The 22,099-nt window shown below is 33.1% G+C and overlaps 2 protein-coding genes and 1 pseudogene across 7 annotated transcripts; all 3 read right to left on the reverse strand.

Annotated features, from left to right (window-relative positions):
- On the reverse strand, positions 1–5,195 carry LOC8276679 (ETO1-like protein 1). The gene is made up of 6 exons (XM_048374915.1): positions 4,974–5,195; positions 4,221–4,463; positions 2,355–4,067; positions 1,661–1,952; positions 592–901; positions 1–383 (listed from the first exon to the last, which is right to left on the reverse strand). The coding sequence occupies exons 2-6, from the start codon at positions 4,352–4,354 to the stop codon at positions 163–165; spliced, it is 2,670 nt and encodes an 889-aa protein (XP_048230872.1). The 5' UTR covers positions 4,355–4,463; positions 4,974–5,195; the 3' UTR covers positions 1–162.
- Positions 5,196–9,153: 3,958 nt separating this feature from the next.
- LOC8276677 (protein TIFY 4B) lies at positions 9,154–15,250 on the reverse strand. 6 transcript variants are annotated; one of them, XM_048379379.1, is made up of 11 exons: positions 15,126–15,250; positions 14,858–15,012; positions 14,623–14,771; positions 14,284–14,441; positions 14,083–14,154; positions 13,134–13,224; positions 12,869–13,028; positions 12,530–12,595; positions 11,484–11,541; positions 11,184–11,389; positions 10,291–10,343 (listed from the first exon to the last, which is right to left on the reverse strand). In XM_048379379.1, exons 2-11 carry the CDS (start codon positions 14,994–14,996, stop codon positions 10,306–10,308), a joined length of 1,137 nt encoding a protein of 378 aa, XP_048235336.1. In that variant the 5' UTR covers positions 14,997–15,012; positions 15,126–15,250; the 3' UTR covers positions 10,291–10,305. The 6 variants fall into 6 exon arrangements, with proteins under 6 accessions (XP_048235340.1, XP_048235349.1, XP_048235344.1 ...); XM_048379383.1 differs by lacking the exons at positions 10,291–10,343; positions 15,126–15,250 and adding an exon at positions 9,154–9,929 and having other exon boundaries at positions 14,858–15,119; XM_048379392.1 differs by lacking the exons at positions 10,291–10,343; positions 15,126–15,250 and adding an exon at positions 9,154–10,010 and having other exon boundaries at positions 14,858–15,119.
- A 2,493-nt stretch (positions 15,251–17,743) lies between these two features.
- On the reverse strand, positions 17,744–21,498 carry LOC8276676 (annotated as a pseudogene).
- Positions 21,499–22,099: the final 601 nt, after the last annotated feature.

The following is a 22,099-nucleotide window of genomic DNA, read 5'->3' on the forward strand; positions in this document are numbered from 1 at the left end:
GGAACAAACTTGACATTTAATTAAAATAAATTACAAAGTATAAATACAAAAATTGAGGGGAGATGGATTGATTAGTATACACGGTGGATTTTTTTTTTTTAAAAAAAAAAAAAAAAGAAGCAAGTATTTTGTTTTTCTTTTTCCTTGCATGCCATTAGTGATTCAGGGCTCATGGCTGTTTACACGGCTGTGAAGTTCCAACATTTCTTGATGGTTTGGGTCGACAGAGAGAGCTGCTCGACAGTCGCGTAAGGCGGCCATGACATCACCAATGTGCTCATAGAAAGCTGCCCTTAAATGTAGCAGGTGAAGGTCTGCTTTAAATGCAATTGCTCTCGACAGTTCTGCAATGGCTTCTTTCTCCTTGTGGCCATCCATTAGCACTGGCCCAACAAAAAAGAGCAATGTAGCTTTAATCTCAGTTGCAATTGAGAAAAGTATTGTTATGCATTGATATCAGGTAATATAATATGCTGTGAGTGCCACCCATGTAGTTTAGAAAACTCCACTCTTGCAGTTTAGTTTTCTGAAAGACTTTTCCAAGTGACATATATATCATGGCAGTGAAGCATGGAAGGAGAATAATCTCACCTGCAGCTCGATATCTGTAAGGGTACACTCGAAGTGGATCTAACTTTGTCACCATCTCTAGATCTGCTTTTGTGAGTTCACGATCACAATACTCAGACCTTTTCTCATATGCAGATGCATTATTCCGGGCCTTCTCAATTAGTTTGGTCATTTCCTCATATGCAGCAGCCTTGTCATTTCTTAGAAAATGGACTCGTGCGAGGCCCTGGTGTGCTCTTGTGTGTCTGATCTTAAGGGCATTTATGTAGCAATCGGCGGCTAACTCTAGTTTCCCACAGTCCACATAGACACTTCCGAGATTGTTAAGCGCCTGACAAATGAAGTTTTGAGGACTATAATATTAGTGCATGTGCGCCGGTTCACATCATGACAGAATGAAATGGTAACAACTGATGAGTCACTAATATAAATAAGAAATTTAGACATCAGGCAAAGTGATAAAGTCCTAACACAAGTCTCAGCCCGACAACTCAGTAGGGCAACAGCCTTGATCAAAAGAAATAGAAACATTTCAGCAAACTATTTTTTGATACATGAACTTTTCCTCTCAAAGAATTAAGTTTTATGCATATAACATAAAATGTAAGCAATGTAACTCATTCAATTCAAGCTATTCTATTTATCCCTAGGGCTTGAGGTCATATATAGAATTCTCGTTTGCCAAACTTGAAATTAGTCAGGCAACAGTAAGTACTTCATAGCCTAGCACATAAAAACCATATTAACAGCCAAAGTATGATTTTGCATCACTTAGGCGTATTCTCCTAATCATTGTCAGGCTAGCTTTCATTTTAGGAAATTCACCTCCCCAAGTATATTGAAATCTCAGACAAACTCTCTTGCACTGCAGCTGTTACAATGTCTTTGACCCAAGCCAAAGTTATTAGCAGCAAGCAACCTTGATACAAAAAATTGGGAAACATATGAAAGATTTCATGGTCACATATTTTGATTTATGGAAGATCAGCCAATCTACTGCATGAACAGTCTTATTTTTGGCAGGAAAATGCTACAATTCTAAGTGACATTGTTATTAAAAAATAAAATGTACAGGACATAAAAACCATACTTGGCCTTTTCGCAATCTATCAGAAGGGCACTTCAAAGCATCTTCAAGTAGTGAAACAACAGTTGAAGAACAAGATGGATCCTGGCTAGAGTCGGCCAATGCATAGGCTTTAAGGAAGAAGGCCTCAAAAGACCTATTAATCTTGATAGACTCCTCCGCTTTGCGAAGCCCTTCCTCACAATGACCAGTGTCATACAAGATCCATCCTTCATAAACTAGACGTTCATGTTCAGTTGATGCATGTTGGCGCGCTAACTGTAAACTTTGCATGGCTGCCTCAGGACAGTTCAATCTGATTAAGAAGCGGCTCATTAGCAACCTTAATTTAAAATGACCACGCTGTCTATCAGAACATCCTAAATTGTAAGTGGAAGAGAAGGATTAGTCAAAGTAAAACATAGGGACCAGAAAGCTTTCACACTTGAAAGGGAAATTAAAGAACATACTACCCTGAGGGAAAAGTAATGCACAGTTGAGAAAACTAAGCATAACTATTATGATTCTAAAGAGGATGCTCCAAACAAAATCCCATGCTTCCATGAGACCACAGGTTCTAATTATCTACACCAGGGAGCTTCATTTAAAGGTTCACATATGCCCTGATGTTGACTTCAAATTAAGCATCGACCTAAACCAAATATATTCAGGATATTATGGGAGAACAACAGTAAAATATAAAACTTAGAGAAGATACCTAAGAAGAAGTAAAGACTGTCTGAAGTAGAGGACACCTTTTGGTGCCTCCGATTCAAGCATTTGGTATATGACAGAGAGTGATCCTATATCATCAACAGAAGACCACCTCTCATACAATTGTATCCAACAATCTGCTGTTGTCCAATTACCAACATGCTCACGCACAAGGGTACGGAGTTGGAATGCCGCCACCCGTCCCTCAAACATCCTATAATCTGGGGAAAGCGTGAGAATTGCTTGAACGTCACAAAGAGCTGCTTGGTAATCCTCAAGAGCAAGATAAAAGCAAAATCGGAGTTCCAAGCATTCCAATGCAAGTTTAAACCCAAGAACCCTGTTAATTTCTGCAAGTGCAGCTTGAACATTCTGTTTCCTCATCAAGGAAGCAGCACGAAACATGTAAGGATAAGTAAGAGTTGGGTCCAACTCAGTTGCTTTCTGAAGGTCCTCACACTTCTTATCACCTTCACAATATAAGGACCTCTCCTGATACATCCATCCGAGCGGGGTAACAGAAGAAATCACAGAGCTGAGCTTGTCATAAGCCCAAAGCCTATGGCCTTTAACACAACCTAGTCTTGCCAAACCTGATACAGAATACAGATGGCCAGCACTCAAAGCAGCTTCAAAAAGACGTTCTGCTTCATCATACTCTTTCCTTAAGAGTCTCACACACCCCAACTGATGAAAAGCCAACAGCTTCTGCCGGTTAGTTTCAGCTGACTCCACCAATCGTTCCAGGAAACAAGCTGTTTTATTAGACCGAGGATCAAGGTTCATAGCAACTTCACTTAATAAACAGTACAGTGAAAATGAGGCTGCACCAACCATAATCATCCTCTCTTGTTTACCAGCATGGCTAAATATTTCCACCACCCGCTCATCATTCAAACAATCAGGCAGTTCATGTAAGAAAACTTGCAAACATGACGCAGCAAGGACAGGAGAGTTCTCTTGCAGAGCATATTCCATCAGTTCTACAGCATCTTCCTTAGAGGAAACCAAAGATGCAAGTTTCCTATCACATGCATCTTTCAGCCTTTCACAACAGAACTTATTTGCAAATATCAATATTTCTAACAAATTTTCTAGAGGTACTTCATTCAAACTGCCCTTCACACTGAACTCACTTATCGTCTTAAAACTGAATGGGGATATGTTGTTTTCGGAGAAATCAATGTTTTCACAAAGAGATTCTAAGAAACACCCATTAAGCATAGCATGGAATGGAGCAGAAAGGCCTGAAATTTTCTTTCTATCACAAACTATCTTCTCATCTCCAATACTGAAAATGACATTTCTTAATTTACTGTCAGCATTAGTCAAAATCGTTTCACTAGCGCTAAAACTTAAATCAATATGAAGCTGGGAGACAATATCTATAGGCCCAAACTCTTGCGCACATTTACCACAAGTGGCAAGCAAGTCAGCGATAAGCTCCTCTCCTTGCTTCTCATATTTTAACCATGCCCCAAATACAACCTTTTCATGCACAGTACTAGACTTCTGCCAGGCTGAGCGGAGACTTCTCCGCATCAGTTTGACTTCCCCAAGGCCTCTAAAGACTTGAAATTGCAATAAATAAAGATTTGACCTTTCTTGTGGAGAACATGATTCAAGTTCTTCATGAATCTGGGCTAAAACTTCTACATAATCAACAGGTTTAAAAAATGGTAGAACTGGAGGTTCAGGGACCTTGATAAGTGAGTCTCTACAAATAGTCACCACCAGAGAAAAAAAAAAATAGAGAACAAAAGAAAATCAATCTAAAGAAAAGGAGATCAAAGATTAAAATGGAAACTACAATAAATATAAACAGTGAATATTAAAATGGAAACTACAATAAATAAAAACAATGACTTACATGGATGAAGAAGAGGAAGAAGAGCATGAAGAGAGTTTAGAAAGTTTCCCTCTTTCAACCTGAAGCCAAGACTGTGGATTTAGAGCATCAAGTTGTGACTCTTTACATGACTCAGGAAGGAACAAAGTCTTCATGGGGCATAAGAGATGAAACAAATCCCAGATCTCCACAGTAGCCAGATAGGTTTTTCCTCCACTTTCTTTCTCACTCTCCCACTGACCTTCTGTCCCCAAAACTCAAAAACTAAAAAAGTTCGGGAGGAAAAGGTAAGAAAAGCTAATTCTTTATTGTGATTCCAAATCACTACCCTTAGCCAAGTGATTTCTTAAGCCCAGAACGCAACAAAAGCTCTACCGCAAAGTAAAAACAGAAGTTAAAAAAATACAAGAGATATAAATAAACAAACAAACAGCTAAAATAGATACAAAATCTCTCAGTAACTTTGGCACAGATCAAAAATTGAGCCCAAAGAATAAGGCAAATTGAACTTATGGGTGATTCTCACTCATAAAGTATCCACCTCGCGAACGGTTTTATCTTGCGTGATAGTTCTAATTCAAAGAAATGCTAAAAGAGAACAGAAAATCCTATTCCTTAACAGAGAACAAATACCATAAAAATCTGTCTTTAACTAACAGCCACTAAGCTCTTTAGTAAAGAATAATGAAAACCACATTATTCCCAACAAAATCCTCTCAAAGAAAACCCATAAGCAGCAGAAAAAAATATATAAACAGAGTCAAAGAGTCAGACCCAGTTGAGTTGTGACTTTTGAATTTGAAGATGGAAATGAACGAATCACAGATTACGAGCCTGGCAGAGGCATGAGAGACCAAAGCGACGGAATCCAAAGGAGAAAATTCTGAATTCCAACTTTTGCCAAGTCTCTTTTGTTTGGTAAAAGGGAATTTTTTTTTTTTTTTTTCTTTTCTTGCTTTTCTCTCTCTCTCTCTCTCCACTTTCCTCCCGTTGGTGAATAAAGTAAAAAGAAGTAACACTGTTTGTTGGAAGTACAAAACTAAACCAAACCAAAAACAATTATTTGGAAAAAGAAAAAAATACAGAAGAAAGCAAAAGCCTAATGAATTTTAAGAAATTAACCCAAAAAGAATTTTGTGAGTTTGGAGCTGATCAAAGATAAACCGACGCCGTTTATGTGGCATAAGTGATTAATTACTACTATGCATCAATTATTGTGCCACGAAAGTGGGGGGGCCCCTTTGAAATTTATTAAAAGATTGAATTATGGTAAGTGGATATTAAGTATCTCGTGGGTAAAACTAGTGGGTGTGTTGCTCATACTGGAATACACAACTTAATGATCATTAATTATGCAAGAGTTCGAGTGAGTGTCCATTTTTTCTTTACCAAAAAGATCTTTCCTTTTTGAATTTTCGAATCCCTAAAATAATTACATTATCAATTTTCTTAGTAAATACTTGAAGGGTCTAAATATCCTATTGATGATAAGTTGATTATAACAAAAAAAATGAATTTTTCTATAAGGTTACTTATTTATTTCTTAAATTCTATATCAAGATTAAAGAAATACTTATTTTAGGATTTTTTGGTTATAGGTCTTGGAAGTATAAATTTTGCCAAAATTTATGGTTAATTGGAGAAAAACAAAATAGGATTCACATATTTAAAAGAAAAAAAGTTCACTTAGAACCTTTAAAATAATTAATTCTAAAAGTCTATATATACGAGTGAATTTTATAACCTTTTATTTTCATGAATGAAAAAATATTTCAATTTTTATTTATTTTACAAATATCTTACAATGAATTAATTTGATGCAAAAAATAAATAAGAGGGCATGAATGACTCATAAAGTTTAAATAAAAAACTTTAAGATTTATTAGTTACTTACAAAATTTATAAATTCTAGAAATCTCATTCTAAATGATATTTAAAATAAATAATAACTTATTCAATAAATAAAATGAACATTTGATATTTGAATATAGCCTCTAAATTCTGGAACAATTTTTCTTTAAATGAGGTTTTGCAATAAATTAAATAATTATGGATTGTTATTTATATTTATAAAATAAGCATTATACTATTTTACATATCATGCTTTATACTTAATTTAATAAAATTTGATATTTCATATAAATTTTATAATGATATAAACATTAACCATATATTTTTTAATAATAATATTTTTAAATTTATTAACCAATAGATCTGGTTAATTATGTTAAAAGAAAAATGTTACTGTTAATTTATATAAAGTAGTTAGGAATTGCAGTCGGTAGGTACTTTTAGGTACTCGATTTGACCAAACTTTAATAGTATAGAGTTGGATAATAATAAACGAATTTAGAATTTAATTTTACTATTTGTATTGGGTTCAGATTTGAACCGCGGGTACCTGTTACTCAAATCCGATTATATTAAAATTATTATATTTTATTATATTTTTATTATTTAGAATATTATTTTAGATTTTATTAAATTTATGTTTGAATTATTTTAAAATATTGAATATTTAATATGAATATTTAAATTTGATTAGTTTATATTTTATATTTTTTATATATATTAAGTTTTATTTAGATTTGGATATTCTTAAATGGTTGGTTATCTCGAAAAGTAGTGCGTGCGAGCGGCATACACGCAAGAGATGCTCAACGCAATTGAGAAACCATTGGACAGCACATGCGCCTCCACCATACACAATCACGCCGTCGACTAGTAGCAATGTTTTCGCCTCTGAAAACTGGGTCAATTACATATATAATCCTTCGAGTTTACTCTATATAATACAATAGTTTTTAAATTTCAATTTGTACCATAAAATCTCTTAAATTTTAATTGAGGTATGACTACAAGACTAATAATATTTAAGCATTTGACACATTTTAAAATCTAAAAAATATAATAAATTAACTTAATTAAGTCAAATAATATAATTAAAAGTTAAAATTAACAGACCTATTTTTTCTTTTATTTTCTTTTTCAATTTCTCATAATTCAAATAATTTAAATCCAAATAAATTCCAAACAATTGAAAATAAGATTTTAAGAAATTCATCACTATCATCACAATAATCAAATTAAAAAATTAAATCAAATAATCTCATTTTAAGTATATACATTCTACGATTTAAAGACTCATATATTCTATAATGTAAAGGCTACCATGTGAGAAATTTGAAAAAGAGTAAATCAAATCAAATATTGTTTTCCGTAAGATGTTGGTATTTCTTCTTCCAGTCTAATAAATTCAAACTTTGAATAATTTCTTAATCCAAACTAAAAGGCTTACTATAAGTCTTATTATTTTTGAACCCCAGTTTTGGTTAAGCGTCTGACTATCTGCATGCTCCTTTCTCGCACTACTCCTTAACTTCCTCATTTTTATTTCATCATCATTGTTTTAAAGATAAACAAAAGGATAATTAAGATGATGTGTTGGTAACAATCTTTGAGAGTGTTCATTGTAGCTTGCTATGTGTTCCTCTATTAATGTCATTTATTGTCTCTATGGAAATATTGACGAGGAAGGTTAAGGTTTGGAGCACCATCGGTGGTGGAGGAAATGAGGAAATGATTTGGGGCGATGCTGTTATTTTTATTTTTATTTTTTTTCTCCATTTTGATTATTGATTTTAATTTTAGTATTTAATTTAATTAATTTAATTTATTGTAACTTTTTTAATTTTAATGATATAACAAATATTTTAATATTATTATTCTTAATATACTGACGTGGCATGTGAGAATGATATATGATTTTTTTTATTTAAATAATCAATTAGCCTCCCACATTAATTAATTTTTTAGGCTTTTAATGAGAGACTAATAGAAAAAGTTTTAGTGATACCTCGATTACAATTTAAAGTGTTGTATGATATGAATTAAAATTTAAGAATTATGACGGTATATAGAATTAGTCTGAGGGACGTTTGGGCAAATTACTCCCGAAAACTCGCATTTTAGGCTGTATATCAAATGACTAAACTAGCCCCGCGCTAATGATTTTGACTTATTGATCTGACAGTTGAGTTGGACTGTGCCAACCGCTAAAAACCCCCATGTTAGGATGTTTGCCCTGTCTCGTGGGATGATCAGTACACTCTGTTGTTGTTTTTTTTTCTTCTTATAATTTCATCTGTTTTTCTAATTTCGATGTTTTTTGTTTAATTGTTGATGTCTTTTTCAAATGATTCATTCATTAAAGATAGCCATTAACTACTATAAAAACGACAAATTTCGATGAATATCGACGGATAGTGATAAAAAAATATTTAAATTTAAAATCTTTCAGTTCTTACATTACATATAAAAATATGGACTAGAACAATATCTGATTGGCTGATGAAATCGTTGATTTTATGGGTAGTTTCCAATTTTTTGTTGCCCTTTGAGATATACTCAAATGAAAATGGCTCACTAGTCTTAAATAATTGTTAATTCTTAATAAGAGTGTTGATTAAATTGTTAAAATTCATCTGATTTTATTTTTTGGTTAAAAGATCTTTTGAAGAATCAACTGGTGGATGGTCGACTGAAGAGAGTAAAAATTGCTAGCGAGCTCTAGCTCAACTTTCGGTAGCTTTAATAGCGAGCTTTCGCTCAATGCTTAGTATTAGACATTTTGAGGTCAAGAACCAATAGGAACGCTAGAAAAAGAAAATTGTAAGTATTCAAATGGTTGGCTTATTAGTCAGAAATAGCGATTTATGATGTGATCTTTATGATAAACTTGAAATCGTGTAGCAGCCACTAATCAGACAGGCGAGGATAAAGAAGGAGAAAAAGTTATCCTTAAAGCCTAAGGTTCAATGGATCAGAAAGAAGAAAGCCTAAGGTTATGGCATTATTTTCATGAATAATTAAGTGTCAAATAGGCAATACAAGAACAAGAGCGGATAAAAGGTTTGAAACAGAAAAGACAAGGTTAAATGGGGAAAGGAAGAGATAGGAAAAAGATAGTCGATTTGCTAGAGTGAGTGGGACATCAAGAAGGATATACAATGGGCCACCATAATAATTGTAGTATAGACAAAATGACAGAGCAACCATTGGTGGGTTTAGGATCTGCCACCTTTACAATCAAGGGCTCAGTAAAAGAGAGAAAATTGAGAGGCAGACCCCAGCAAGCATTTTCTCACTTGATCAATAATTTGACTTCTGTCACCATTCCAGACACTATTGTTAAGCATGCATAAGCATAACCTCTTCACTTATCCTAAACCGGGGCCTTCTCTCCATTTATGGGTCCTTCATGCCCCACTTGTCTTCCCTTGCCTCAATACTTCAATCCATCACTCATCAAGTAATCGATATAAACTTTGCACATAGAAATTTAAACTCCTTCATAAAAGACAGAATTGTTTGAGCTACTTTTATCTGCTCATGTAGCCTTGACAGAGAGCAAGGAAAGTAATAGAATCAGCACTTGCCCATTCTTAAAGACATTAGTTTCTAGATACCCAGAGATATAGAAAGGGATGAAGATATGTCGATAGACTAGAAACTGGAGTTTATTTTCTCACTAACTAGGACAAGGCCGCAACCTCTACAACAGAATATACCTTATGGCAGAAAATCTTCAAAGGAGCTACTCTAAGAGCCTTCTTCATTGATATCAGAAAATTAATATCGTGATTGGTGGAGTATTTGTCCTTGTTGACAATGATAAACAGCATTTCACACGACAAATTTATGTCCTCCATATTTAACATTTTTCAAAATCTGCAACGCATGTATGAGAAGAGAATCCAGAATCACCATTCACACTGTAAAGTTCTTCTACAATAATCTTACATCACAGATCTGTAAAGGTGGAAATCAGCAATTTCTGTCAGGGCACTGCCATTAGGAATGAAGGAAACCTTGCTCATGCCCTTAAACATCCTCTCAATGCAGCATCCAAACAAAAAGAGAGAGAGAGAGAGAAGAAGAAGAAGAAGAAGAAGAATAGTGCCATGACTAACGGCCTTAAACACCATGCTATATCTTTCAAACTATTACTGTAAAGAAATAACCACATGGCATCAAATGACAGGAGACCCTCTCTTATGAACCATAGAACAAGAGTTCTTGAGTAATTAGAAATCCTTTCATAATATCATTCATGAAATGAGTGAAGCTGCATTGACTTTCTTGCTAGCATCATACAGAATAGCATCCCACCAAAATACCACATATCAGAACAAAGATACTAACAATACTTGAACATTAAAAAAAAAATCTACTCTAAAGTTACTGTGACTACGATAGCATTATGGGACTAGGAGAGTTTACTTGGGGAGTGAGAGAACGGGCTCAAGCGGTTCTTTCCCATAGCAACAAAAGCGGAGGCAGTAAATATATAATGTGTTTGTCCACCAGAGGATAGCATGGCAACAAATTCCAGAAGAACGAGCAAGTTGCAAACAGAATAAGGATATAGTAAACAAACTTGCATGATAGAGTACATCAGTACATCTTTTAATACGCTTTATCTGGTGTCAATAACCTCTAGTAGATGAAAGTTGGTAAACAGCACATGGAAACAATTCAGACAAATTATGAAACAAAAACACAACTGACAACTCTAACACTGCACATAAGATTACCTATAGGGAAACTGCTTCCGAGAAAACTTGTGGAAAACTGACATAAGCAAGGGATTTTTGCAGTTCCCAATCAATTTTTTTAAAGGGTGTCAAATGGTGTCGATGAATGTGATCCGAAAAAACAATGAAAGCAAATGTTTTATGATGAACATAATATGTTACAGTTTTTGGTTACTAGTCAATTTCAAATTCAGCAATCAGAATACAGACAGCACCTATGCGCCTCAACTGGAGTTTAGGGCTAATATATATTTGCATAACTTAACATTATTCTGTTGCAATTTGCATTAATTCAAATGACATAACTAATCTTAGACATTCCAAAAGTGCAGGATATATTAATTCTAACTGAAGGAAAGACTTATGCAACAAGATTAGCCTATGTCACCTTTGCCATTGAGATCAGCAGAGAGATTAGTATGCTTTTCTGTATAAGCAACAGTGCTGCATTGGATAGGTGTTTGAGATGGTCTGGGCTGGGTAGCAAAGCATGCCTCCGTTAGATTCCATTGATCATTTGAGAACTCATCTCTCACGCAATGGTTTAAGTGGATGTCTGAAGAAGGCATTGCCACCTTTCTCTTGTTCTTGAACCTTCACCTAACAGGGGTATGAGGAACAAATAACAAAGCAAATAGACTTTGCTTTATTTTGATGTCATAAAAAGTATATCAACAACTCTAGATACCTGTCTTTTCGTTTCTCAAGATATCTCTGCACTGATGCTTTTCTACTTGTTCGGCCTTCTGAAACATTTTTAACAAATAGAAAAAGAAATAGATGAGAAAAAGCAGATAATTAAACTGTCATAATAAAAGATGTAGAAATCATCAAATATTAAGCATTTGTGAGAAGTTGCTTGCAATTTATAATGTTCTTATAATACTAAGCATCTATGAGAAATTGCTTGCTACTTGTAATTTTCATATACTTGATGAGGAAGAAGAAGAAGAAGAAGAAGAAGAAGAATGAGGCGGGAAAGAGGGAAGAGGTCTTTCACCCAAACCAGAGTGAATTCTAGAAAGCAGATAGACTTGGCTTAAGAAGTAGACAGATTAAGTCAACTAAATATATTCAAAACTACATGGCATGCCAAATTACAAAAAAAAAAAACATTGAATATCTTAAACCCAGAACATTAGTCCAAATTTCAAAACCTGATGATCCATAAAAACCCTCAAGGAGACTGGCCATGAAAAGCTATCTGCCTCGGCCAACTAGTACAAGGTTAAATGAGAAAAAGCATGGCCTAGCATATTGCAACACAGCATAATTTAAAAGGTACTAGTACAGATGCCATCAAGGTAATAGGAAAGGAATAAGAAAATCAACTAAGATATCCACATGTTAAAGGGTACTTCAGAGGGTACTGCACCATTAGTTGGTGCAAGATTTCAGAAATGAGATTGGAACTTTGATCCCTAGTCACACAACTGGAGAGCTGGCATTAAGCTTACATTCTCGGATGGTTATGATGAACATAATGAACATAGTATAAGGGATCTCCATATGCAATCTACAGCTGACAAGGTAATATTATAGATACCATAAAGGAGCGCTACAAACATTTAAAAGTATCAGCTCATTGAGCACAATTATAAATATAGTTATGCACAGAAGTCCATTTATCATCTGCTTCCTTTTGGAAGAAAAGTTTAATTTGTCCAAAGAAAGAGAAACAGAAGTCAAACAGCAACTTTATCATAAGTTAATTGGCTTAGCATTGACATTGACCTAGGTTGTCTTCATGGAATAAGTTGCTTTCTTCCTTAGGCAGATGGCAGTGTTCTGCCACTTTCCCTGTAAAAGAAACACCACAATAATCTGTTAAAAAGAATTATCCAAGTAAAATGGCCTTTATGTTCATAAGTTGCCCTTGAGATAACAGCTGCAGAGCAGTTTATGCTGCAACGTTACATGTAAGACACTAATGTTTACAAAAACATCCCAGTAGACCATCAAGTTGATAATTTTAAGTTGTTGTGACAGTATGTGGGTGCAAGAAATAAATCCAGATGTAGTCAGATACAAATTTATAATGATTTAAGACCCATAACATGCTCGAGAACTAACCTGTCTGCTGGGTTGGATAGACAAACATAGGACTAAGAGATGTTTTGACACCTGGAGCTTCCAACTGGCTCGGAATGGGCCGTAATGCTGGAATTGCATCAGATGAAGTATCTCCAGACAAAGAGAGTGGGCATGCAGCCAGCTGCATTATTGCTTGTGCCTGAAAATATTTACATCAGAACATCAGTCAACTAGAATAAACTTTCATTCTTTTCCAAAAGGAATATAGTGTCTGGATGGTCTTACTACAAAAGAAACTTGATACCTTATCTCTTGGTACATGATTGAATACGTTGACCTTTCCACTATAGAATATTGTCATCTGTCCCATATGCTTATTCATTGGACCTGCACTTCTGAGAAGTTCAAGTAAATTATTCAGTTTTTGAACTTAGCATCTATGCTAACACCAAAGAAACTTGTCATCTCTTCCTCAAAATACATGGCCACGCCCCAGATGCTAGACAAAAAAAAAAAAATTACATAGCTGCATATGGATCAAAAGGTGGCGATGTTTCTAATAGATATGTTACATAATCGCACTAATAATAGAAGTAAAAAGAAAACATCCAATAACACATTCCAACAATTCAGAATTTGTGGAATTGGATTAAGCCACAGATAAAACTGTGTCAATCAAGATTTAGATATCTTGAGAAGTGGGGCTTGGTTCTGCTACTAGTGATGTCTGAAGCACTTACGTGATCTAACCAATCTGTTATCTGACATGGTAATTTGTTTCAAGCTAAATTCATTTTGAAAACATCTTTAATTTGATACAAATGGTATTCTCATTTTAAAAAAAGAAGAAGAAAAAACTCCCATCAGCCAGCCAACAAATGATACGTATATAGAAGAGACATAATTACAATCACTTCAAACTTCAGTCTGACTTAGTTGATGTGGAATTGCAACACGGAGAAAGAAAGCGAGCACATGCTACTTTACAATGACAAAACTGAGGAGAAAAAAAGGAAGGGAAGAAGAATCGCCCTAATAAATAAAGCGACGATTGCAGAAAATGCAGTTCTAGACAAGTCAAAACCGTCATTGTTGACCATGATATTAAAATATACAACGCCTTTTACAAAATTTATAAACCAATCATCAAACACTTGCCGTTGAAACTCCAGACAAAATAAGGGTATTATTAGCAAGCTGACGCAATACTCATTAGCTCAAACTTGACTCAGAAAAAAAAGTCAAAAACCAACCTTATTGATAAAGAGAAAAAACCAAGTATTCCAGCTCCTGTGAAATTCTCTTCATGAACACATACACATGTGCTGCGCCTCGGTTAAGTGCGCAACCATAAGAGAAGAATGGTGACAATTCATATGAATATTTAACTAAGCATGAGGTTAAGGAATAACCTCGACCTCTTTCAAAAAGAGAAAAAAAAGAAAAAGTATAACCTCGATGAAACCGAATTATTCTCGGTGGTGGCGATACGGACGGAAAGATCGCCGGTAATATCATGATATCGCCGATACGGAACCGGTTCATCAGGAGACGCGGAGATCCGAGTATCGGCGTCTGTTTCCTTCACTGAAACAGAGGAATTTGCAGGGGCCTATAATAAATTATTAAAGAAATAAAAGCTAATAATTAGTTTGCTAATTACGGGAAAGAGAGGGAAAGGAAAAAAAAAACTTTTATTATTACTTTTTTAAAATATTACTTAATAATTATGAAGCTTTTAATTAAAAATTAAAATAACACAAAAGGGTGTGGTGTGGTGGAGGGAAACGCACGCGATGATGAAGGGGGACATTATGAGGATGGGGAATGTAGAGTCTTCTTTTAGGAACTTCGTTGGAATCCGGCGCCGTTTCAAGTAGCGCTTTGAGAGAGATGACTTGCTGTATTGCCTGCGATTTGTTCCACGACGGCCTTCTCATGCCTGCAGTTTGGCACTCACCCACTGAGTTACTTTAAAAATCATATGTGCAAATATATGTGTAGAGAGAGAGAGAGAGAGCGAGGAACCTTTGTCTTTGAGGTATCTGCGGCAATCTTCGCGAGTGAGCTGAGCAATGTCATCTTCAGTGAGTTGGTGAAGAGGTTTGTCTAGATTTGACCGGGAAATTATATCTCCCGTTTGCATGGTCTTAGATTCCGGCGACATAAGTTGGACAAAGTAGCTGAGAGAAAAAAAGAAGAAGATCAGTGAGTATTATTGCATAGATAAATTTTGAGGGTGGTTACAGTGGTAAATAAAGATGGTAGTTTTGGTTAAAAGGGGACTGGGCGAGACCAGAGACTGAGAGTGAGTGCGTAAGGAAATTTGGGGTTGCTCCCTGCCCTTTTACTTCACTTAAAGGTTATTTTTATTCGTTTGGTTCTGCTGGAACCCCAGGATGCCACGTCGTTGTTTTTTTCTTTAGACGCCCACTCTTAAAATTAGATTGACCATGGTTCCGCTGACTATAATCAATAATGAGCATGGTTTCGGAAGGAGTTGTCAATGGGTCAAGTAATTTGCTAGTCAGGCCAATTATTATTTTTTTCTTTAGAAAAATATCAGTATTATATTAATGAGAATTAAGAAATATATTTTAATATAAAAATAAAAATAAATATCAAATATGAAAAAATACATCACATGTAAAAAATTTATTCTTAATAATTATCAATATTATTGATGGAGTAATAGATTATAATTATGTGAAAAGAATGTTCAAATCTGCACTAAGTTATATATCAATTTTGTAAATATTTTTTGATAAATTTAATTATTCGAATATTGAATTTGATCTATTTTTTCTTTTCATCGCTCTTATTAAGTAATAATTCAACACTTTTGTAATATAAAACAATAAAATTTCTATAAAGAACTTAACACTCTTATAATAAAAGACCATAAAATTATTTTTAAAAATATTAATATTTATCTATTGATATTAATAAATAAGAAAAAATTATCATCAATTTAAAAATAATAATCAGAAGATAAAATATTAATACAAAATAAAAAAATAAAAGATGACTAACATTTTTCTTGTTTTGTTAGGCCAATAATTAAATTTAACGACTTGTTTCTTTTTATAAAAAAAATACTTAAATAGTTGATTTTTGTAATAGGTAGAGGTGTGCTCATAGATTGCGGTGGCCTAACAATATTTTAAAATTTATGCATGAAATTCTTGATGTAATTTTTTTTATTTATAAAAAACTAATAGGATGTCAACTATGTACTTTTTTATATTTATTATAAAAATAGAAACACATTGGGTATAGAAGAGAAAATTCAATTCAAGAACTCTCAAGTCTTATAACTTTAATTAAGTCTCAAATATAATTCTTTGTTATATAAATTACTATCTAATTTATGATTTTAATTTATTCATTTTTTTTTTGTTTTTTTACATTTTTCACTTTAGCATAATTAAAAGACAAACCACTCACATAAATACTTGATGTTCAATTAAATTCTGGAAATAATTGATCAAAATGTCATACAAAATATTCCCCAAAGTGGAGCAGATCCGAATCACATGACGACCCAATACAAAACAATGGTGGTATTTGATTTGCCCTAGTTTGCCATGTGTCATTAACCCTACTTGTCTTCCACTATATCTCAATTGGACCACCACCCTCCCATTTCTCAACCTTGCACGCCTTTCTACTTAGATTTTTTTGTGTGTGTGTGTGTTGTGTTTTTTTTATAATTATATAAACTTAATTTTAACATTTCCATTTTTTATATTTAATATTTACATTATTTTTTATTTAATTAAAAATTTAAATTGACTATTATATATATATATTATAAATATTATTACAAATTCTACATATTAATATAATAATTTATTTTATTTTATACATAAAAATTAAATATTTTTACTCATCATTATTATTTTTTATATTTTTCTAATTATTTATTAAGATTTATTTAACGCTAAAGGATAAAGATGTTGAACTATTTAATTTTTTAGAATTTATTCATCATTCTTTAATTTTATAAATTATTTTCTTTTCAAGAGAAATTAATTCTCTCTTTTCTTTCTCCTCTTATTTTCTTTCATTTTCTTAAAATAAAATAATACATCTAATTTACTCTTTTAAAAGATAAATGCAAGAAAATTTTATTTATTTATTTCAGTTTTTTATTTAGATGCATGATAAAAAAATATATTAATTTTTTAATTTCTTGATAACTAAATAAAAATTTTAAAAAATAATGTTGAAAATGAATTAAAAAAATTTTAAAAGTAAAATATCAGATTATTTTAAAAAAGACATTTCAATCAATTTACTGTTTAAAGTAGGTTAAGTAAATACTTTAACCTAAAAAATATTTAGAAATACTATATTAGATATTTTTAATAAATTTAAATATTTAATTGAATAAAATTATAATTGAAACACTGGAAAACGAAAAAACTAAATCATCCCATTTGTATTGTTCTTTTTTTTTTCTAAAGTAATTTCTTTATGATATTTTTAATTAAGTGATTTGATGAAAAAAGTCAGCCATATAAGGTTCATAGTTGAGCTATGGAGTTTGCCTCAAGGCTGACTGTCGAGCATACAAATTAGCCTGTATGTTGTATATTTCTTTTATATAGTATTTAGAGTTAGATATATTTTTATGAATGATAAAATAAATATTTTAAAATTTTTAATAAGGTTATATATTTGAAATTTTAGCTAAATTAAAAAATATTTTATTAAAAAAATTATTACATAATTTTAATATATGTTCTTATTTATGATTAAATTGCTAAATGATTGTCACATATTACAAATTTTAAATAATAAAATATATATCAATTATCAATTATTAAAATATAAAATATAATATATATATATATATATATATATATATATAATTGTCCTCATAGTTATGATTAACAAGAAAAGGACAAGTAGTATCTCATGCGGTGTCGATTTATTTTATTAGAGAACATAGAGCTGACGGAAAAGTAGGAGGAAAATATTGACTACCCAAAGGAATAATTAGAAAATGCAAAACAGAAAACTAAATTATTGAACTACAATGTAGCTACGCTGCGGCACCGTCTTAGTGGTCGCCCATATAAGATCGAAGTACAGTGGAAACTGTGATATGGCAAATAGTGTCACTGGCAAGCATGTCACTCTTTTAGTTCATCTTGAAGCACAAAGAAATGTCCTGCACAAGATGAAGACAAACCCACTAGTAGCTTTGTCGGTAAATCTCTCCTGAAGTCATTTTCTTGATATCTAGATGTCAGTATGGAAAGAAACATGATCACTGAAGTTACTGAGAAACAGAGAACCACAAGAGATGATATAGCAAACATGCTGAATGCTGAATGCTGGATGCTTTTGCAGGGTTGTTTTACCATTATTCTCGACTCCACCAGGCACAGTAGCTGATGTGGCAAATGCAGCTGTAGCGATTAGTGCGGCCACCACTGAGCATGATTCAGAGGTGTGTGTAAGCCACTCACCGCCATTCTTAACGAGATCCTGGTGTGAATATGTCCTTTGGGGTCTCGTTCTTCTTGTTGCGATGGATGAAAAAGTGGTGGGGAATGGAGTTTTTAACATACTGCATTTCTCAAAATAAATTATAAACTACATTAGCCACTCCAGAAACTAGAAAGAAAATTGGCGTACACAAATAAAATTATATGGCAAGTGTTATGGTACCTCGTACATTTACATTCCTTTTTCTTTTTTACTTTGTTAATTTCCATCACTGCATTGTACGTTCTATTTTATCATCTAATAGTAATACTCTCTCTCTCTCTCTATATATATATATATATATACATATATATATAAAAAGTTACCATAGATTCTTCTAAGCTGTTATACCTCATACCACTTGAACTCCCATTGCATTTGCAAAGCGGCACCTGGAATGCTCCAAGGTTTGGAGTCTCCAAGCATGGCAGCAAGGTGCAGTGCGCTATTCCCATTGTCATCTACTTTGCGAAAGATGCTATCACTCATTGCTTTTCTCTTCAGCTGGAGTTCAAAAATATGTGGTTGCCTGTGTTCCACTGCCAATAGCACTATTTCTTCTTCTCCAAGTTCATATCATGAATAGCCACCGGATATTTTTTTAATATTTTCTCCACCATTTCAGTTAGTGCATTCTTTGCCGCAATCAATATGGCCGATACTCTTAACATTAGTATAAAAATTACACATCATTAACAAGCCTGAAACTAGAATGATTGTAATGATTAAGACATACAATACCTTTAGAATCCTTTCCCTTGTTCTCATTTTCTATATTTGTTTTGGTATCTCGATCGGTAGTGTGTGGTTGATTATCCCAAGCTCTTGTGTTATGTTTAACTTCACCACTTTCTACGAATGTGTAAGGCAATTCATCAGAGGAGATTTCTGAATGGGGATTCTTTTCTACCATATTCTCATACTCATACATTACAACTCGCTGAAGAAGCTCGCCCATTATTTGAACTGACCAGGTGTGCTTCTCTTTCTTCTCTTGAAGGTTTTGTATCTCTGTTGATCCTACAAACCGAAATAGAGAAAAAGAAAAATTTATCGAATAAGAGTGAAAATTAAGAACGGTAAGGTTAGTGACTTCATTATATACGAAGCATACAAGTGAAGGGAATAATAACCTAATCCCAGAATGACTAACAATGCCTTCGACACAAATTTGAAGATGTCAAAGCATGTATAGTAATTGAAAGGAATTGATCGGTGTCTTCTAGCAGCCCTCCTTTTTGACCTCTTTCCTGTGTATAGCAATACTGAGGTAGATTAATTGATAGCAAACTAATTAAACACTCCTTTACACATAAACAAACAAAATTATAACCATGTTGGTTCTCTGCATCTCCTTGGAAGCCTTGTATATCCCTGGGCTAACTCAGTGCTGAAACAGGAACAAGTATAATACAGTACCAAAGCAATTCGTAAAAGTATTGCAAGAGTTAATTAAAGAAAATACGAAAAATTCACTGCACTTGATTAACCCAAAAAAGAAATCAGTTTACTCACCAAATTCCACTATTGCCTTCGGCAACTGAAAGAAATTCATGCATGTTTCATAACTCTCCGCATAAGCAGGTTTGTTATTTTTGTTGGATATCGTACTCGCAACAGCCGGTTGATCAGGCACTTCCTTCACCTTAGGCTCATCAACAAAAACACCTTTGGAGTAACATAATAAAATATGTATATCTAATTCTCAAAGATTAAAACTCTATGCATGTCTCTCGCTATATATAAGTAAGAAACTCATTGGTACGTACAGTGGTATAAGATCCTGTAGTAGCCTTTAAGGTGGGCACGGCTTCTAAAAGCATTAGGTTTAGTTGCCAAGAGATGGAGAGAGGTTATTCCTTCCTGGTCCCGAGAGTTAACGAGTTCTTCATACAAAACAATTATTTGAAATGCTAAATCTGTTGCAACAACCCACCAATCCATATGTTCAGTTTAGATATAAACTGTTGGAGGATAAATGCTCCTTATTAAAACCATAACCAGCTTGTATAACTTTTTCATTGTTCAAGTGTAAAATATTGAAGAAATATGTCAAGTAGCGAGGATTTTTCTAATTAATAATAATGAACATGCTCACCAAAAAATTCTCCTCCGATAGCAACGTGAAGAATAGTTTCACCATCTTTCTTTCTATAATATGAACGAACTTGATCTGGCCCGCAAATGCTGTGGAGGCAAAGGAATGCATCTGTTTTCCCAAATTGAGTTGCCCAGAAGAGTGGAGTCTCCCCTTCCTCATTACGAGCACCCACCAAATATGGATCTACTTTAGCAATGAAATAACACATCCGGGCACTCCCTACTGCGGCTGCAATATGAAGAATAGTATTTTCATTGTCATTGGAAATATTGAGTGCTTTCTTGGCTTCTTCGGGGTGGCTAGACATTATATTTACTATTTCTACGGCTATATCTTCCTGGCCATCACACACTGCAAGATGTAATGCAGTGTCGCATGACTTGGTGATTTGTGCACCGTAAGCTTCCCGGTTACTTCCTTAGGTATCAACCACTTTCTTCCAGTCACCTCGCATTGCAGATTTAAACAAGCTGCTTCTTAGGGTAGCCATCTCTCGATCATATTCCACATTCGTTATCCCCATGGAAGAAGCCATTTTCTTCTCTTACTTTTTTCTCTTTTTTGACACAATCAGTAACTTGATGGTATAAAATTTATGAACTGTGATGTCATGCAAGTGCTAATTTATATACTGGTAAAATGAGTCTAAATGGCGAAATCAGACAGGACCAATCAAAGACTTGGATCTTGTATTGTAAGGTTCTCCTCGTGGATAATGGTGAAGCTTGCTCAAGGCTATGCATTTGTACTTTTAACTTTTTCAAAATAGATATATGGTACTCACTTGAAGGAAATAGAAGAATGGAAACGAAGAAGAAGAAGAAGAATCGTAGAGTGCAATATGAAAAAGAGAAAGTGCACAACAATCATAATATAAAGTGAAAGAAGGGTTTTAATTTTCCAAGTGTTGTAAGATCGACTTTTGCTACAATGCTTTATTCCCTTTGACAGAGGCTGTCTGATTAAGTGCAAATATTGGCAATGCAATTCGCCATTTTTTAAAAAGGACAAAAAAAAAAAAAAAAAAAAACAGTTTTTCCCCTAAAGTGCAATTAGCGCCACATTATGTGATTTATTAGTCCGGATTCTTATTGTTTTTATTTATTTATTTTTGACCTAATAACTTTTAAAAGTACTCTGTAGAAAAAAATTTAAAATTTTGTAAATTTTCTCATTTTTTATTAAAATTTTGTAAATTTTCTCATTTTTTATTAAAATTTTAATTTATTTATTATTTACTTGTTATTTGTAAAGCATCCAATACATCAAAGAATGTTTCTTTTTTCTTGAGTTACAAATAAAGATAGGAAACTTGAATTTGAGACTTTGCTCAAATTGCCATATGTATGTATCACTAAGCTAAATCTGTAAGTATGGACCAAAAAATGTTATCCATTAATTTAAAAAAAAATTACATTAGACCCTTAATTAAAAAATTTAGGTCAAACATATTAAATCGCACCAGTTCTTATAAACATACATTATATAGTTTATATTTGTGTGTTTAGAGCTATATTTAGTAAAATATTTTTAAAATAGAAAAGTTTTCAGTTGGACTATGTATATATAGCAGTTAATAAAGAATTAGTATATATATATATATATATATATGAGTATTTTACATTTTGATAGTAAATAATTAACATATAATTTTATTATTTAATGATCGA

The sequence above is a fragment of the Ricinus communis genome, chromosome 1, assembly GCF_019578655.1.
Source record: "Ricinus communis isolate WT05 ecotype wild-type chromosome 1, ASM1957865v1, whole genome shotgun sequence".
Lineage (NCBI taxonomy): Eukaryota > Viridiplantae > Streptophyta > Magnoliopsida > Malpighiales > Euphorbiaceae > Ricinus > Ricinus communis.

What these genes read in the sequence shown, in the direction of transcription:
- LOC8276677 (XM_048379379.1), bottom strand. Translation starts at nt 14,996, where the DNA reads ATGTCGCCGGAATCTAAGACCATGCAAACGGGAGATATAATTTCCCGG. An exon ending in AATAATTCGGTTTCATCGAG is followed by an intron (nt 14,155 to 14,283) that starts GTTATACTTTTT and finishes ACCGAGGCGCAG; the next exon opens with CACATGTGTATGTGTTCATG. An exon ending in TTTTTCTCTTTATCAATAAG is followed by an intron (nt 13,225 to 14,082) that starts GTTGGTTTTTGA and finishes TGAACTTCTCAG; the next exon opens with AAGTGCAGGTCCAATGAATA.
- LOC8276679 (XM_048374915.1), bottom strand. Translation starts at nt 4,354, where the DNA reads ATGAAGACTTTGTTCCTTCCTGAGTCATGTAAAGAGTCACAACTTGAT. An exon ending in TCTTCCTCTTCTTCATCCAT is followed by an intron (nt 4,068 to 4,220) that starts GTAAGTCATTGT and finishes GACTATTTGTAG; the next exon opens with AGACTCACTTATCAAGGTCC. An exon ending in CAGTCTTTACTTCTTCTTAG is followed by an intron (nt 1,953 to 2,354) that starts GTATCTTCTCTA and finishes CTTCTTAATCAG; the next exon opens with ATTGAACTGTCCTGAGGCAG.